General features: G+C 48.3%; 1 protein-coding gene across 1 annotated transcript in view; it reads left to right on the forward strand.

The window, feature by feature from the left end:
- The first annotated feature begins 2,282 nt into the window (after positions 1-2,282).
- LOC145791857 (protein MAINTENANCE OF MERISTEMS-like) overlaps positions 2,283-18,427 on the forward strand; it is a 60,377-nt gene continuing 44,232 nt past the window's right edge. The window contains exons 1-4 of the mRNA XM_082872312.1: positions 2,283-2,510; positions 4,099-4,755; positions 4,884-5,045; positions 5,139-5,562. Of these exons, the coding sequence (XP_082728438.1) occupies positions 2,283-2,510; positions 4,099-4,755; positions 4,884-5,045; positions 5,139-5,562 (1,471 nt within the window). The remainder of the gene's footprint in view (positions 2,511-4,098; positions 4,756-4,883; positions 5,046-5,138; positions 5,563-18,427) is intronic.

Raw genomic sequence — 18,427 nt, forward strand, 5'->3', positions numbered from 1 at the left:
CATCACAGATATGTGGTTCAAAGTTCAAGAAAAAAGGTCCAAGGGGTTCAACATTAGCCCGGAAGAAAGGGGTCAAAAGGGTCAGGTGACCTTAATGGCCGGCCACCAACTTTTAGTGGCCTCCCAGATGTGTAGATCACAGATATGTGGTTGAAAGTTGGCAACACTACCCCTAAGGTATTCAACATTAGCCCGGAAGTTGCAAAAACGGGCGCCGGGAGGCTCCGGAGGAGAGATAACTGGTTGCTGCAACAATTGCTGGTCTCCCATCCTTCAGTGACCTTCCTTGTGATAAAACAGAGGTACCTGCCAAAAATGAACGAAAACCGTTGCAAAACGAACGTTCCGGGGCCAAAACACGCAGTTCGGGGTCCCGAAAATGGGCTGTTAAGCACCGAAAATGGTATTCGACCTCGAAGTGGGTTTCTCAGCCCCCAGTGTCCCTCAAAAGGGAGAAAATAAGATGTATGCCAAAAAACAGAGCAATAGGAGATGGTTAAGCGGTCCCGAACCGAGGCACACGGCCTGACGGCTCCGAAAACCGGGAACCGGACTCCGAAATGGGCAAAATGGCCTACGGCCACCAAATGTAGCCTACGGACATTGAGAAATGGTCTACGAGACCTCTCCCTCCCTTCAGGAAAAGAAACAGAGAAAACCGAGTCTAGTTCGTAAACCGAGACAAGGCACAGAAAAGGGTTCGGAAGTCCGGAGGCAGGGCTTACGGCCGCGACTCTGAAACTTCTGAACGAGCACATTATGCAACATCATCAAGCGCTCAAACAGTAACGTCTGAGTCTTAAGGCCGGTCAAAAATGGGGTGTCTACAGTTGCCCCTCTTTGACAGAACTCGGAAGTCACAAGTGACGGGAGTGAATGTCAAAGCCCCGAGACGACCTATTTTTGACAAGGCCGAAGACTCAGACAAACATACAAGATAGACAGAGATGTGCCCGCAGGCATGCCCGCAGGCAGGGGGCAAAATGCAAATGATATGAAAGAAGCCGAAGGTAGCCCAATGATTATGCAAATGCAGCAAGCTGTAATGAAGCAAGTATTCGCAAATAGATGCAACAGTTTTAAGCAAGAATGCAAAGCAACAACTACATTTCATGCAGTTAAGAATGCGGAGGATTATTCAATCTCCGCCATGTTTCACACGGAGAAGATACGATACCTGCGCGATTCGTCTGGTCGCGCCAGTCTCAATTGAACCGTACATACAATATCGTGCCTGCAAAAGAGAGAAATTGCAACAAGTACAATATGCTAACAACAAATATTTAACGCGATTCCGAAAGTTTCGACACACGCGGCGTCGGTGAGTGTATGCATCGCAATGCAAGAGTGGAACATGCGCGACAACGCATGCTCAAACACAGAGGTATACAAATAACAAGAAATGTACATGACAATGTGAGTATGCCCATGAGAATGCAAGATATGTGTATGAAAGTACAAAATGAGTATGAATCAGGGTGTTCATTCGTCGTGAAACAACGAGTACGGAAACGCGTGTTTCGGCGAAGGTAACTCGACCACGGCCTCCGATCTGCTTCTTTGAAAGGTTACAACTCATTCAAAAAGGATACACTTTGATTTTGATGAATGATGATGAGACATATGTCAGAACTTGAGACCGAAGTCCCGACGGAGCAATTTCGCGACCGGAAGTGTACTTTTCTTGAACTTTTTCAGGTCCCGGGAACTCCGATCTTCCTCAAAATTTGCAGAGAGCTAGGTGAGCATGTGGGGAGCATGGCCGGCCACTTATCTTCCCAAGGGGGGGTGTCCAACCGGTTTCCACAAAAGCTAATGGCTGGCCGGCCATTTCTGCAAAAAGCAGATGGCTGGCCAGCTAGAAATAGGGGCCGGCCGGCCATGCCCTTTTCCCGGGGTCATTTTGGTCTTTTTGCCTCCTTTTTGATGCTCTTTCAAACCAAGGCTTGAGGCCTATAAATGGCAGCCGAACCTCACTTCATTTCTCGCCTCTTTCAACACTTTTCTCTCCAGTTTTGAGTTTTACGCGCGTTTTCCAACGCCTCGCGCAAATTGTTTTCGTAATAACACTTAGTTTTAAACACTTTGGAGCGATTAAATTCCGGCTTCGGAGCTTCTTTTTGCATTTTCACCACTTGAGGTAAGTTCATCTTAATATTTAGAATATTTTCTCGGGAGTTGACTTTTGTTGACTTTTTGTTTCCCGAGAGTTGACTTTTGTTGACTTTTTCCAATTTTGCTCATTTTGCTCATTTTTGCTCCCCTTTTGCAGATTCCTGAAAATGGTGGGTACTTCTTCTCATGGTGGAGGTTTTTCAGGTGCCGGTGATGACTTCGATCCCATGACCTTACCCCCGAGGACTCGCCCTTTCATTCCCGGGAGGTACCGTCCGGCAGCGCACGTCCTCCCTCGTGCCGTTTTCCGTCATTTTACCAGTTTTGACGAGAGAGCACCCACGGATCTGCTTCTCAGAGAGCCGGAGCAGCATCTCTCTCATGAGGCTCGAGAGGTATTTACCTCATCTTCTGTATTTTACATTTCGCACCCTTGCCATGCTAGCTTGTGACATAGTACTTTCCTTACATCTTGAACATGTAGTTCCCACACTTGAATTTCTGAACACTCGGCTCATTGATTAATTGCGAACACACAGCTCTCATTAGAATACACGGTTCAAACACTGATTTGTTGAACACATAGCCCGAATTCGAAAGTGAACACACAGCCCACACTTTAAATTTTCTGAACACGCAGCCCAGATAGATAGTGAACACGCAGCCCACAATAGTTGGAAGTTGAACACGCAGCCCAAACTTCAAAATTTCTGAACACGCAGCCTAGGTAGATAGTGAACGCGCGGCCCACAATTATACTGAAAGTTGAACACGCAGCCCAAAATTCAAATTCTCTGAACACGCAGCCCAGATAGATAGTGAACACGCAGCCCACAATTTAACTGAAAGTTGAACACGCAGCCCAAAATTCAAATCATCTGAACACGCAGCCCAGGTAGATAGTGAACACGCAGCCCACAATTAAACTGAAAGTTGAACACGCAGCCCAAAATTCAAATTTTCTGAACACGCAGCCCAGGTAGATAGTGAACACGCAGCCCACAATTTAACTGAAAGTTGAACACGCAGCCCAAAATTCAAATCATCTGAACACGCAGCCCAAGTAGATAGTGAACACGCAGCCCACAATTAAACTGAAAGTTGAACACGCAGCCCAAAATTCAAATCATCTGAACACGCAGCCCAGGTAGATAGTGAACACGCAGCCCACAATTATACTGAAAGTTGAACACGCAGCCCAAATTCCAAATTTTCTGAACACGCAGCCCAGGTAGATAGTGAACGCGCAGCCCACAATTTAACTGAAAGTTGAACACGCAGCCCAAAATTCAAATCATCTGAACACGCAGCCCAGGTAGATAGTGAACACGCAGCCCACAATTAAACTGAAAGTTGAACACGCAGCCCAAAATTCAAATCATCTGAACACGCAGCCCAGGTAGATAGTGAACACGCAGCCCACAATTATACTGAAAGTTGAACACGCAGCCCAAAATTCAAATCATCTGAACACGCAGCCCAGGTAGATAGTGAACACGCAGCCCACAATTATACTGAAAGTTGAACACGCAGCCCAAATTCCAAATTTTCTGAACACGCAGACCAGGTAGATAGTGAACACGCAGCCCACAAATTAACTGAAAGTTGAACACGCAGCCCAAAATTCAAATTTTCTGAACACGCAGCCCAGGTAGATAGTGAACACGCAGCCCACAATTATACTGAAAGTTGAACACGCAGCCCAAATTCCAAATTTTCTGAACACGCAGCCCGGGTAGATAGTGAACACGCAGCCCACAAGTTAACTGAAAGTTGAACACGCAGCCCAAAATTCAAATTTTCTGAACACGCAGCCCAGGTAGATAGTATTTGCACGTAGCTTATTTCACTTCATCGGTACACAGCCCATTTCATCTCTTTGGCACACAGCCCATTCATTTCATTGGCACACAGCCCATTCATTTCATTGGCACACAGCCCATTTCATCTCATTATTGACACATGTATTCATTCTGAATGTAGGGTGGTTCCCGCAGTGTGCGAGGGTATGGCTCCACCATGGCACGGGATTGGTATGCTGAGCTGCCGGAGGGCGTCCGGGATTTGATAGATGCGGCAGGGTTCGGGCCCTTTTGCGTCGGGTTGTCACGCTGTCCTGCCAGGAGGACATTGATGGCAGCTTTGGTAGAGAGATGGTGGGACACCACCAATTCCTTTCATTTCTCTGCTACCGGGGACATGACCATGACCCCTTTTGACTTTGCTGTATTGACCGGCCTTGATGTCGGAGGTTGGCCCATCCCCTATGATGAGGATATGGGCGAGTGGGAGGCTGCCTGGATGTATCTACTGGGGGCTCGCCCACCTGTTGACAGGGTCTCTGGGAGAGTCCGATATACTTGGTTCTCTTCCCATTTTCGGCGGGCAGAGATGGTGCCCGAGACTCCCGAGGAGACGGAGCAGTACGCCCGTGGTTTCCTTATGTTCCTCTTCGGGACTACCCTGTTCGCCGACAGAGGGAACACCATTGGGCTATACCTGCTGAGCGCTCTAGTCGACCTATCACAGGTCCAGAGATATGATTGGGGTGGCGCTGGCCTGGCTACCCTTTATTTTTATATGAGCGCGACCTCCCGTGGGCGGGGCGACTTACTTGGAGGCTATTGGAGAGCCTGGGAGGTACTTTCTGTCCCCTTTGATTTACATTTCTGCTCTTCAATACTTGTACATTGCACACACAGCGCACTTTTACATTCTGCATTTTGCTCTCAGCATTTTGTACTTACATTCTGCACTGCTTTTCTCAGCTATGGGCTTATGTATACTTCCCATCGTTAGCCCCAGAGCTGGAGGTGGTGGGGATTCCCGTGACCCCATATTCATTGATATTTGAGGGCCCGCACCGGGCGAGGCCTCGAGAGACCCTGGTTCGCCTGCGGCAGTACTTCGACACCGTGCGACATTCAGAGGTACTTCAGAACTTTCAGTTCTTTTCATTTTCATCTTTGACTTGCTCTGTACATTCTCGTTTTCTGATTGGTTTATACATTTATCATCCGCAGATTACTTGGCAGCCTTGGGCACCTCTGGGTGATGATCTCCTACTTCAGTATACCGGAGCGTCAGGCATCTCCCGGTATAGGGTCCTGCTCGAAGGGCCAGTTGGCAGAGTCTGGTTCCTGGGGGAGCGCTTTCTGCGCCAGGTACGGGGGTATCTTTCTCAGGATGTTCCCGCGGTACCTCCAGCTAGTATGCGGACTGCTGACAGGCTCTCTTACTCAGAGGTAGTCGGCGCCATGCTGGGCAGCGATGCTTTGCTATATGTTGCGGAGGGGGACTACGCCACCTATCGTCACATATATTTGATGCCTCCATTGACCGAAGCTCGTATTCCGATGATGAGACCTGCCGGTATGTCATCCTCGGATCAGGCTCAGGCTCGAGCTACAGACATCCCTCCTTCTAGCAGGGCTGGCACATCTAGAGGTGGGAGTAGACCGTTTCCTCCGACCCCGTCGATTCATCCTCATCTGGGATGGCCAGACATGCCTACTGAGTTGATGGCGTGGCAGTATGGGACTAGCTCTCCGATTCCGATTCCACTAGAGCCTCCGATGCCCAGCGATCGATACGCCATTGATCCGGACTCACCGCCGGTATGCTCCACTTTTGTCATCATTCAGATGTTTAGACACTCTTCTGTTTACTGATGATTATGAGCTCATTTTTGCAGCCATCGCGAGGGTACATAGAGGAGGTGGTTGGGCTGGTGGCCACACTCGAGGGCATGGTCCTGCGCAGGGAGGCACAGTTGTCCGTCGCAGGCATTCAGGTACCCTTCAGTTTTCTGGCATTTATCATACTTCTGATGACATGCTGATTTCCACTGCATCGATTGACTACTTGTGTAGAACACATTTGCCACACACCTCACTTGTACACTGTATTTACATGCACCCACTTCATGTAGCTTTTGCTTGTATCTGCGTCTGATGTACATATTTGGACTGATGTATTTGAATTGAACTCTTTGTTTTCAGATGCCTTCATGGTCCGGTCAGCCGCAGACTAGGCCACCTGGGCCTCATTGGGGAGCTGGGCCATCCGAGCCTTTTCAGGGGGCGGGGTCATCTCGGCCTTCCCGAGGAGTCGGGCCATCTAGGCCTTATCGAGGAGCTCGAGGAGGGCCTGTCCGCAGACGCAGGGCTCATGTTGTGGAGGTGGAGCCTGATGAGGAGGAGGAGGAGGAGGAGGAGGCTACCGACCGTCAGTTCGAGACATCTGTTGAGGAGGGAGGCTCCGGTTTTGGCTCGGGGAACAGAGGCGAGGCTGAGGAGGATCCTGAGGATGACAGCTCCGACTCTGATGGTGGTGTGGAGGTTGTCCCACAAAAGAGGACCAGGCGTGCTTCTCGTTCCTGTTCCCGAGGATTTTGATGCTGCTATTTCCTGCTTTATTTTTCTTTTTGCTAGTAGTTTGTAGCACTTTGCACATCGTTAGGCAGTTTCATTTTTTGTAAAACTTGTACCTTTGTTTATTGTAAAGCGTGATGAAATGAAATAGCTTTTGAAAAGGTATTTGTATTTTAAACTTTTAGCATCATATCGCATCAATTTATTTCGCATGAGAATGAAATTGAATAGTAATGCGCATTGTGTAATCACCAAGTCAGGTAGTGAACCGACGTAACAAACTAAACAAACTCAACTTACTAAGATATAACAGGACCTTAGAAAGTTTTACAACTCGATAAGCAAAATGCAACACTGTAAATAAAACAAGACTGTAACAAAGATTGCTTAAACAGAGAGCAATGACCCAAAAACACGAAACACGTCCGCTCGACAAACAACTCGATAAGCAAAAACAACAACTCGATAAACAAGACTCAACAACAACAAAGTGTATTTTTGACGATCTGGGCATCGGAACGCGTCTGAAATGAAGGCCTTCGACTCTCCCGTTGCATGGAAATGCTTGGAGTTCTCCTTCGAAGAGTAAAACAGGGCCGAGGAGACACACTGCAGCATTGCCAGCCATCCCTGGGAGCTGGCCGGCCATTTTTGCAAAAAGTGAATGGCTGGCCAGCCATTTCTGCAGAAAGTAAATAGCTGGCCAGCCAGAAAAAGTAGCTGGCCGGCCATTCAGTCCTGTAGCCACCAGGCTTTTGACACGTGTTCCCGTGAATAGTGTTTTTCCTTCTATAAAAGCCTCAACTTCGGGAACATTCATTTCATCTTAGTTTTAGCCAAAGATGGAGGCGTTTCTCGCAGAAAATGTCACATCTTGGATTTCTTCTTTAGATGGCTCGGAAAAGCTAAATTTCCGGGGTTTCGGCTTGAATGCACTATTCACGTTGAGCCGTACTCCGCTACAACTTCCTTTTCTCCATGCTGTGGCAAGGTTCTGGAATCCAGTGACGCATGTTTTTAGCTTTGGCGGTCAAGAGATGTGTCCCACTTTCGAAGATTTTCAGGTTTTAATGGAGTCCGAGTGCTCTGAAGTGATCTTGCCTCAGCTCCGTTTTGGTCACGCCCAGGCTTTAGGGCGGATGTGTGGGCTTACAGCGCGCGACGCTCGATCTCTGATTTGCAGTGGGGAACTGGACATCCTCGGCTTGATCCACCGTTTTTCCGACGCTGGTGACCGCAGCAACCATTATTGGCAGGGTTTCCGGCAACACGCCCTCTGCTTATGCCTGTTGTCTCACTTTCTGCTTTCCTCGGGCTTCGGCGGGGCTAGCATTCGCCTGATTGAAGTCGCCCAAGGTTTGAGAGAAGGAAAGAGCTGTATTGCCATGACCTTGGCCGAGACATTGATGGGTTTAGATGCTTTCCATTGCCGGGAAACAACCAGATTTGCTGGGAGTCCACTATTACTGCAGGTAATGTTTCCCACCCAACCTTACATATATATTTGCTCACGTCACTCGGCTCTCAGGCTCGGTTTTTCTCACAAAACCCTTGTCTTACTTTTCTCTCATCGTACATCTCTCTATTCTTTAATCTCTCATTTTCCATCCCTCCCCTAGGTATGGTTAATGGATAAGTTGCAGGTTGTGGACTCTTGCCCGGCTTATTCAGCTCGAGGCTACTTCTTTCGGCAGAGCCTTGTCAATGCTCTTGACGAAAGGTGGTGGTTCGATTGGATGTGCAATTTGTCCGCAGACGGCATTGCTTGGCGTTGTCCTTGGCTCAACCTCCCGGCAATGAGCTATAGTATGTCTCGGCAGATTGGGATCCAACTGATTGGTCTAACCCACTGCGTATTCTATTTTCCGTTCCGGTTCCTGCGTCAGTTTGGCCATGATCAGACCTGTCCACCGGAGGGGATTGAGTACCCAGCCGCTTTCCCGATCCGGGGTGCACAGCTTGCCCGATATGCCACGGCATGGAGGACTAGAGAGCTTCTGGCCCCTGCTTCGACTTTCAGTTGCACTTTGTCCGATGAGTGCTTGGATTGGCTTAATGAGGAGGCACAGGTTGGGCCTAGCTTGGCAACAGATGCTCCGTCCAGCTCCAGGAGGGGACGCGGAGATACTTGATTCAATTATGCCTCAAATTTATTGCTTATTTAGCATTTTCAAGTTTTCTTTATGAATGTACTAAGATAAGCAACCTCGATTGCAATGCAAGAGCAGGAGAACTCTATTTTGAAATCAATGAAATTGAAAGTTATGGTACTGAAAATTTTTCGCTTTTGGTCCAAAAATGGTCTTAGTCGTAAAAAGATTGATTTGAACAAAGTCAACTTTCATTAAAACTTTTCAAAACTATTTTTGATGTGGATCAGAATTGGACACACCGGAAATCTGTCACTGAGATGCACAACCCCAGATTCCTGCAACTGGAAAGTTGCCCCTAGTCTGAAGAACAATGCGGCACTTCACAGCAACGGAAAGTTGCCCCTAGTCTGAGTAACTTTGCACCGTCGTGGCAACGGAAAGTTGCCCCTAGTTTGAACAGCACTGTACCGGAGATCACGATAAATGCTGATGGATAAAGATGACTGAGATGGTCGAAATGGACAGAGTTGATCGGGGAAAAAGGTTTATGACTGAACTTCAAGGTGAAGTTGCCTACGTATCCCAAAGATGGGAATCAAGCCTTACGTAGTTCAGGCTAAGGTTCACTCGAGTATTTTCACTCTCCTTTTGCGCTCTAACTTTTGCCAAGGTCGCCCTTTGCGGGTTTTCAACCTTGCGAGCTCAGTTTTTATATTTTCTAATTTTTTGTGCTCTGAATTCTGCCTAGGTCGCCCTTTCGGGTTTTCGGCCTAGCGAGCCTCTCAAGGATAGTATTTCTTCAACTTGTCCATATTGATCGGTTGTGAGAACTCCAAGCCATCTAGATCCATCAGAACCACAGCTCCACCTGACCAGATAGCTTTGATGATGTAAGGACCAGTCCAATTGGGTTTGAACTTGCCCCTTGGGTCGTGGATGGGAGCTCGGTTGTCTTTGAGTACCAAATCTCCTTCTTTCAGATTCCTAGACTTAACCTTCTTGTTGAAAGCCCGGGCAATTCTGCGTTGATAGCCTTGGATGTGGTACAGTGCTTTCAGTCTTCTTTCATCAAAGAGCATGAGTTCTTCGAATCTGCTTTGCTGCCAATCTGTTTCGGCTATCTGGCATTCAGCCAATACTCGTAATGATGGGACCTCAATCTCAATGGGTAGAACAGCCTCCATTCCATAGACCAACGAATATGGAGTTGCTCCAGTAGAAGTTCTGATTGAAGTCCTGTAGCCCCACAAAGCAAATGGCAGCTTGTCTGGCCAATCTCGATAGGTTTCCACCATCTTCTGTAGTATATGCTTGATATTCTTGTTGGCGGCCTCAACCGCTCCGTTGGTCTGTGGCCTGTATGTAGATGACTTATGAAAAGCCACATTGTATTTCTCCAACAAGTCTATCACTTCTTTCTTGAAGTGGGAACCATTATCTGAAATTATTTCGTTTGGCACCCCGTAGCGACAGATGATGTTGTTCCTGATGAACTTTGCGACATGCGCCGCCTTCAACACTGCGTATGATTGGGCCTCGACCCACTTTGTAAAATAATCTATCGCTACTAGGATAAACTCATGCCCGTTTGACCCCTTCGGGGTAACAGCTCCGATCACATCAATTCCCCAGACTGAAAAAGGCCATGGCGAAGTCATGTTGTACAGCTTTGACGGCGGGATGTTCATGCGATTTGCATGGATTTGACATTTGTGGCATCGCCGAACAAAACCAATGCAATCCTCCTCCATGGTTGACCAGTAGTAGCCCTGTCTGAGGATCTTTCTGGCCAGCATTACTCCATTCATGTGTGCACCGCACTCCCCCCCATGGATGGCTTCCATCAGGCGTTTTGACTCTTCAGCTTCTACACAGAGCTTATGCATTCCCAGATGACCCCTTTTGTACAGTTTTCCTCCGCAGATATTGAACTGAGCAGCCATTCTTCTGACAGCCCTCTTATCTTTGGCATTTGCCCCTAGTGGATATGTCTCCTTTTCCAAGAAGTTCCAGATGTCGTAATACCAGGGGTTGCCATCTTGAACCTCATCTATGGCGGAAATCGACTCGTATGCTGGTGTAAACTTTTGATCAATAATGACTGGACGCATCCGGACTCCGGACGGGATGTCTATCATAGAAGATAGAGTTGCTAATGAATCTGCAAACCTGTTGTTTTCTCTTACGAGGTGGGTGAAATTTAGCTTCTCAAACCGAGGAATTAACAAATCCAAGGTTTGGTGGTAGGTTATCATCCTTTCCTCCTTAACCTTCCAATCTCCTTTTGCTTGAGACACAACAAGGTTCGAGTCCCCAATGACGTCCAACCGTTTTGCCCCTAGTTCCAGGGCTGCTTCCAGGCCAGCAATATATGCCTCATACTCTGCTTCATTGTTGGAAACCTTGAACCGGAGCTTGAATGCTAAAGGGATACGGGAATCATCAGGCGCTATCAGCAACACCCCTATCCCATACCCATACTGGTTTGACGCTCCGTCAAAATACATTGTCCAAGTTTCATTTTCGACGTGCAGAATGGCTTCATCTGGGAATAGATACTCAACCGCTTCATCCCCCTCAACCGGGTGGTCGGCAAGGAACTCCGCTACCGCTCTGCCTTTTATTGACTTGCGCGTTACATACTTCAAATCAAATTCGGAGAGCAACAGCAACCAACGAGCTAGCCTACCCGTAAGTGCTGGTTTCTCGAAGAGATATTTGATGGGATCCAAACGCGAAACCAACATTACAGAGTGGGCTAACAGGTAGTGCCGCAGCTTCCTGGTTGCCCATACCAAGGCCAAACAGGCCTTCTCCAGCGGTGTATAGCGGGTCTCGTAATCCAACATCTTTTTGCTCAGATAGTATATGGCCCTTTCCACTTTGTCTTCTGACTCCTGCGCGAGCATGCAGCCCATGGTAGTCTCAGTTACCGAAAGGTACAGTATCAACGGTCTCCCTGGTTCTGGCGGTGACAACACAGGTGGGTTCTGTAGATATTCTTTGATCTGCTCAAAAGCTGCTTGACATCGGCCATCCCATTGGAATTTCTTTCCTTTCTTCAGGAGACCAAAAAGTGGTTCACAAGTCAAGGTTAATTTAGAAATAAACCGTCTTATGAATTGCACTTTACCCAGAAAGCCTCGCACCTCCTTTTCAGTCCTTGGTGGTGGCATTTCTAAGATGGCCTTGATTTTGGAAGGGTCGACCTCGATGCCCCTTTGTGTGATCAGAAACCCTAACATCTTCCCTGCTGTAACACCAAACGTGCATTTCTGGGGATTCAGTCGCAGCCGAAACTCTTTGATCCTTTGAAAGAATTTTTGTAAGGCGGTGTAGTGGCCCTCTCTATCTTTGGACTTGACAATCATGTCGTCCACATACACCTCGACCTCCTTATGGATCATATCATGCAATATTGTAGTCGCTGCCCGTTGATACGTAGCTCCAGCATTTTTCAACCCGAATGGCATCACTCTATAACAATATGTCCCCCACGGGGTAGTGAACGCAGTCTTCTCCCGGTCTTCGGGTGCCATCACTATCTGATTATAGCCTGAGAAACCATCCATAAACGAAAGCAGGGCGTGTCCTGCCGTGAAATCCACCAATTCGTCGATGTGCGGCAAGGGGAAGTCGTCCTTCGGACTGGCCCTGTTCAAATCTCTGAAGTCTACACAGACCCGAATCCTGCCGTCCTTCTTTGGCACCGGAACTATGTTGGCCAACCAAGTTGGATATTCAGATACTAGCAGGAATCCTGCGTCAATTTGCTTGGTGACCTCTTCCTTAATCTTGAGGGCCCAGTCCGGGCGAATCCTTCTGAGCTTCTGTTTGACAGGGCGGGCCTCTGGATCAAGAGGGATCCGGTGCTGTACAATCTCAGGATCGATTCCAGGCATGTCTTCATAGGACCACGCAAAAACATCTTTGAAATCTTTTAATAAAGCGACTAAGCGCTCGCGCTCCTCTGAAGACAACGTGGACCCGATCTGGACCAGCCGCGGGTCCTTCTCAGTACCAACATTCACAGTAGTGATTTCATCCATTAAAGGTTTAACAAATCTTTCCTGCTCTTGCTCAATTAATCGTTGCAAAACTGGGGGAATTTCTTCCTCGCTGTTTTCATCAAAATTTTGAAAATCCTGATTTAAGCAATAAATCAAAGGCACAGAAAAATACTCAGAAAACACATCCGTATCATTCTCATTAAATACTTCCAAGCCGTCAGATTCCTCTGTTACAACAGACTCAAAAGAAAATGAAAAAGACGACCTAGACAGGACTGTGGTATCTGGGTTATCACCCCCAAGAATACCGGACTCAGACTCAGTCGAGCTGGAATCTGATTCTGACGCAAAAGATTCGGTAGAATCAGATTCCGGCTCACTACCTGACCCGGAACTGCTAGATAAAAAGCCTTCTTCATACTGCCAGATGAGAGAAGGTGCGATAGATGCATCCAAGATCGGCGCTGGAAAGCCCGCAGCTATTTCATCTCCAATCACAGAAACCGAAGAGTTATCCCCCAAGCACTCTTGGCCGATCGGAGGATCTGATAGTAGACTCGCCAGTGCTACCCCCATTTCCAGCTCTGTACTCTCAGGATCCACTGTTTCACATTGCTCAACCTCAGTTGGTGGGTCTGTCTGCGCTTCGGCAACGTCATCCCCAGATAATTGTATGTCGAAGAAGATTTCAAAACCAGGTACGCGCTTCCCCTCCGCGTTTTGCCATGGCTCCGGGAAGCCGCAGAATGGAAAATCTTCCCCCTCCCGGACGAAACGTCCGTTTAGGGTACCCCAGATGGGCCTGTGTATTAAGTCAAATGGCTTCCCAGCCCTCTTTGCCTTGGCTCTTCCGGCCATTTCTTTTCCTTTCCTCAACCAGTCCTCTTTGGTGGGCAGATAACCCAGTCCAAAGGTGTGAGGGTTGTGTGGCACTTCGGCCAACACTGAGACGCCTTTCCGGCCACTTCTCCCTAATCCCATCCCAGGGGTATGTTTTAGCTTGTTCATGAGGTAGATGGATTGTGCGCTGACATACATGCCCTCATTCGCAGCCATGACATTCTGCACCACTTGAGCCTCGGCCAAAGTGAACCCTGACAAAAACACATCCTCCGTGCCGTGCTCGATCTCCAAGACAGGTGTAGACACTTCCGGCGGCGGATGGATTGATGAATTCCCAAAAACGATCGCTACCCCTTTCCTGTGAGGGTATTTCAGCATTTGATGTAGGGTGGAAGAGACTGCTTTGACCTGGTGCAACCACGGTCGCCCCAATAGTAAGTTAAAGGTTGCGGGAACGTCCAGGATATGAAATTCGATGCTGTGTTGTCCTGGACCAACCTTAGTTTGAATTTTAACAGTCCCCATCACGTCTCTGCTGGTATTGTCATATGCCCTGATCACTTGGGTGGTTGGGATGAAGTCCGCGGGTTTTAACCCGATTGCATATGCCGTTCTGGTTGGGCAGACATTAATCGCAGACCCGGTATCAACAAGTACCACCGGTATCCACTTATCTCTACATTCCACAGAGATGTAGAGAGGCTTGTTATGATTTGTGCCTTCAGGCGGTAGCTCCTTGTCCGAAAAAGTTAATGCCGGGGAACCTCCTCCCGGAAAAACCAGCCCAACCAGCTGTTCAGGCGTGGTGTCTATGGAAATTTTCGACTTGTCCATGGCAGATAGGACAGCTTCTCTGTGCACTCGTGATGCCATTAGCAGTCTCCAGATGGAGATGTCTGCTTGTATCTTTTTTAACTGTTTCAGCACAGCTTCATCCTCAATCTGCTTCTCCTTCTGTCTCTCCGCTTCTCTGTCTTTCCCGGATACCTCGGGTTGGTCCAGGTGTGGGGGTTTGAAGTACCGCCCACTTCTTGTCATATGGTCCACTTCATCAAGATACCAAGTATCATCTGGCTGGCCATTTCCCCAGTCTTCATCGGTGTGGGCAAGACACAAATCGTCATCTTCCCACCACATTCCGCTGGCAGCCAACAGACATCTGTCCGGCTCCAGTCTACTCGCACTCTCAGTGCTCCCTGTCCAAATACTCGCAGCATTGTCTGTCTTTGTGCACACAGCACTTTCGGTCCCCTCAGGGCCCTTCGCCTTTCTGGCTCTCTCAGCTTCCTCAAACTTTCCTTGTTCCAACTGCGTCAGTACAGTTGTTTGTTCAACAGTTCCCACATCCGTAACGCCCATGTCCTGAGCGGAATTCTTAACACCGGCGCTTTCCGGCGATACAACTTGATTTTCGGCCGTTCCGGCCACAAGTGATGTTTCTGCCCCTGCCGGGCTCTGTTCTGGTTGGGCTTCCCCCACTGCATCCGGTTGATCTTCAAGCCATCCAGTGGCCTCCTCTGATCCCTCATAATCATTCCAGTTAATGGATGCATCCTCCAGCTCCTGATCATCGAGAAATTGCAAGTTAGCAAAGTCCTCTTCTACGGTTGTCGACTCATCTGCCCATAACCCAGATCCATCCCCTCGGATCATGCACAGTTCTCCTGTCTCGGGAAATTCTACACTTAGCCCACTTCGGCTCGTTGATAGGATGTACCTGCTCGGATCATAAGCTCCCTCAGCAAAATTCTGCCCAGTCCCAGATTTAACAGACTCATTCTCTCCTAAAATCTGCCCTGCCTTGTCTTCGACGGTCACCACCACCGGCTCCGGTTGGGTTTTGGAGACGTCCACCATGCACAAAAGGTCAGTGCAAGTGGGGAGGAGCACCTCCGGCTTAGGTAGGTGGGTGGGCGTAATATAGATGCTAGGATCGTAAGACACGACCCCAGTCTGGATGAAATTAATTCTGTTGGGAGGGGGAGGTTGGTTATGTGGTGGAAGAGGGTTAGTTGTGACATTAGGTTTATCAGGAGGCGCAATTACCTGTTTGTCAATAAGATCTTGGACCTCATGACGTAATCTGTAACAACGGTCGGTATCATGACCGTGTTGTTGGTGGTATGCGCAGTACTTTGACGGGTCATAAGAGGGGGGGAGTGGATTTGGTAATGGCTTTGGTTCCAGGGGTTTCAAATGATTTTTCCTGATCAATATTCCCAGAACCTTGGACAGGGGCATGTATAGTTGGGTGAAGGTTCTTTGGCCCCGAGGTTGGAATCGGTTGTTTTGTGAGTTGCTTCCGGACGCGTCGGAGAATGGTGTGGCAGTCATGGGCCTTGGAGGGGGAGGGGGAGTGGTGGTGACCATGCCAACTTCCGAGGTTCTTGTATTAGCAGCGCCGCTCGGGCCTGCATTGTTGTTACGGTTAAAGGTCCTCCTCGGTTGTTCTCTGTCCTGGTCAAACAGGCCTTGCCTCATAGCATCTTCTATTTGCACCCCCATATCATGTAAATCTGCGAAAGTAGGGAAGGGGACCACAATCATTCTTTGTATTAACTTGGGGTGGAGATTGCGCACAATCATCCGGATTTGATCTCTGTCAGTGGGCCTTAAAGTCATCGTCGACGCCTTTGCCCTCCATCGGATCACAAAGTCCGAGAAAGATTCCTTAGGCTCTTGCCTTGTTGTTTCAAGATCACGGGTTGTGATCTCGATCTGAGTGTTATACGAATATTGTGTGACAAAGGCCTCAGCCATCTTGTCCCAATTCTTCTTCACCTCATCCGATAATCTTGCGTACCAATGGGAGGCCACACCCGACAGGGTTCGGCCGAATAGTGAGAGCTTCTGTTGTCGTGTTAGGCCCATTGGCCGCAAGACATCCGCAAACAGTCGGATATGGACCATGGGGTCACCAGTCCCGTCAAAACGGTCTATTTGTGGCATTTTGAACCTATCGGGGAGTGTTACGGCCTCCTCGGTATATCCATCTCCGATATCCGGCATAGCCTTAGCCCCTTGGGATTTTTTGAAAAGCTTCTCCAGTTTGCTCAATTTCAGAGCTGTTTGATCAACCTCGACCTCGGATGGAGAGTCCGGGTGATTGGATGTGTGGACCTTGGACAGTTGTGGTGGAATCGGGGGCGGGACAGGCCCCGTTGGAAGACTCGTGTCCTCTTGCAGAATTTGGACAGCCGGTACGGTATTCTGGGTGTTAGGAGGGACGTCCTGAATAACAGGAGCCTTCTCAGGTAATGGGGCTCCTGCTGGAGGAGGAATCTGGTGTGAAGCAGATGCTGTACTCTGTTGTTGCAGTCTAGTAATCAGTTCGGCCTGCTGAGTCATAATTTCAGCTTGCTGCTTAGCGAGTTCATCTCGGCGGACGGCATCTTGTTGCATAGCCCGCATGGTTTCCTGCATCTGGCGTATCATATCCTCAACCCCTGTCGGTGTCGTCATATTGTTTCGATTTGTCTGAACTACCGGTAGATCTGTCTCAATGGGGACCTCAATCCAACTATCCACTGATGGGGCATACCACTGTTCTGGTGCTCTCTGTTCAGATGCACTGCGCTTTCTCTGTTTCCTTCTTGTAACAGGGGGTAGAGAATGGAACACTGGCTGTCCGTCGATTAGATCCTCAGATCGGTGGAGTCGACGACCTCGTGTCCAAGGTGCTTGGGGAATGCCTGTTGGGTTGGAAGCAATCGTGCTAAAACTGACCTAGCAAAAGATAAATAAAGCGAAAAGGAAATATATAAACAGATAAACGGACAGCACAACAGCTTAAAATAAAATGCAAGACACACAGTCGGGCACACAGTCAAAAAGCTGAATAACATACTGTCCTCAAACACTGGTTATTATCCCTGTATCACTGTCCCCTAACACAGAATCTGATATCCGCAGATAACTAATCCTCAAATACTGGCTGATGCCCGCAGGCCTAATACCGTCAATACTGAACTGATGCCCGCAGGCTTGATACTCAAACTTGTATACTGATCTGATGCCCGCAGGCCTGATACTGTCAATACTGAACTGATGCCCGCAGGCTTGATACTCAAACTCATATGCTGATACATGCATTCCTGTAGAGACGCACTCTAAAGCACATAACAGATAAGTGAGAGCCAAAACACCCCTATGTTGGGGTAGGGTTTCCCTGTCCTATTTTGTCAGGAGCTAGGGTTTCACTATGCACACAGCGGTTTCAAACAACCTATAAACGGGTAAGCAACCTGTCCTAATTTAGAATGGTCACTATGGATCTGAATATGCACTAGGTCGAATGGTCAAAAAGGGTGCCCCGGTAAAACCGGGGTTTGTGTTCCCATACTGGCAGAGCCCACAACCGGTCAGCCTTATGGTCATGCCTTGACAAGACAAGCCTCTGGCAAACCGTTCAGGAATAGCAGATGGCAAACACGGTGTCCTAGGCGCACCAATGCAAATGCAATGCAAAGAAACACACAAGTGTAGTAAAAAATAGATATCATGAGTTCGAGTCAAGTTCTCTAAATCCCCAGCAGAGTCGCCAGAAACTGTAACAAGCCCGCGGGGGACCTCGCTACAGCTCGGACTCTCAATGTGGTCACGGTTCCTAATCTGAACCAAAGAGTCCAAATCTGGCAAATCGTTTTGAGAAAACTGATTTTTGAAAAAGTAGTGCCAAACATGGACTGCTTTGCCAGATACAGAGTCGCCACCTAAATATTTTATTTTGGGAAATTTAGGAAACCCTGACTCGGTGCCAAAAGGCCACGTGTCCGTCATCACCAAAGTTGCCTCGGCTCGGGAACTTGGGTACGATTGGGGAAGGTCACTTCGTGAGCACCCCCGCTCGCCCGGTCATAGACCGGCCTCTACTAACCATGATATCAATTTTTGAAAACATTGTGAGTTCTTATTCCGGTTATTAGCCTAGGTTACTATGTGATGCTCACAGCATATAAGTATAGACCGGGTCGCCCGAATTGGAACAAAACAT

Source organism: Camellia sinensis, chromosome 5 (genome assembly GCF_055761805.1).
Source record: "Camellia sinensis isolate YWXY chromosome 5, ASM5576180v1, whole genome shotgun sequence".
In the NCBI taxonomy this organism is placed as follows: domain Eukaryota; kingdom Viridiplantae; phylum Streptophyta; class Magnoliopsida; order Ericales; family Theaceae; genus Camellia; species Camellia sinensis.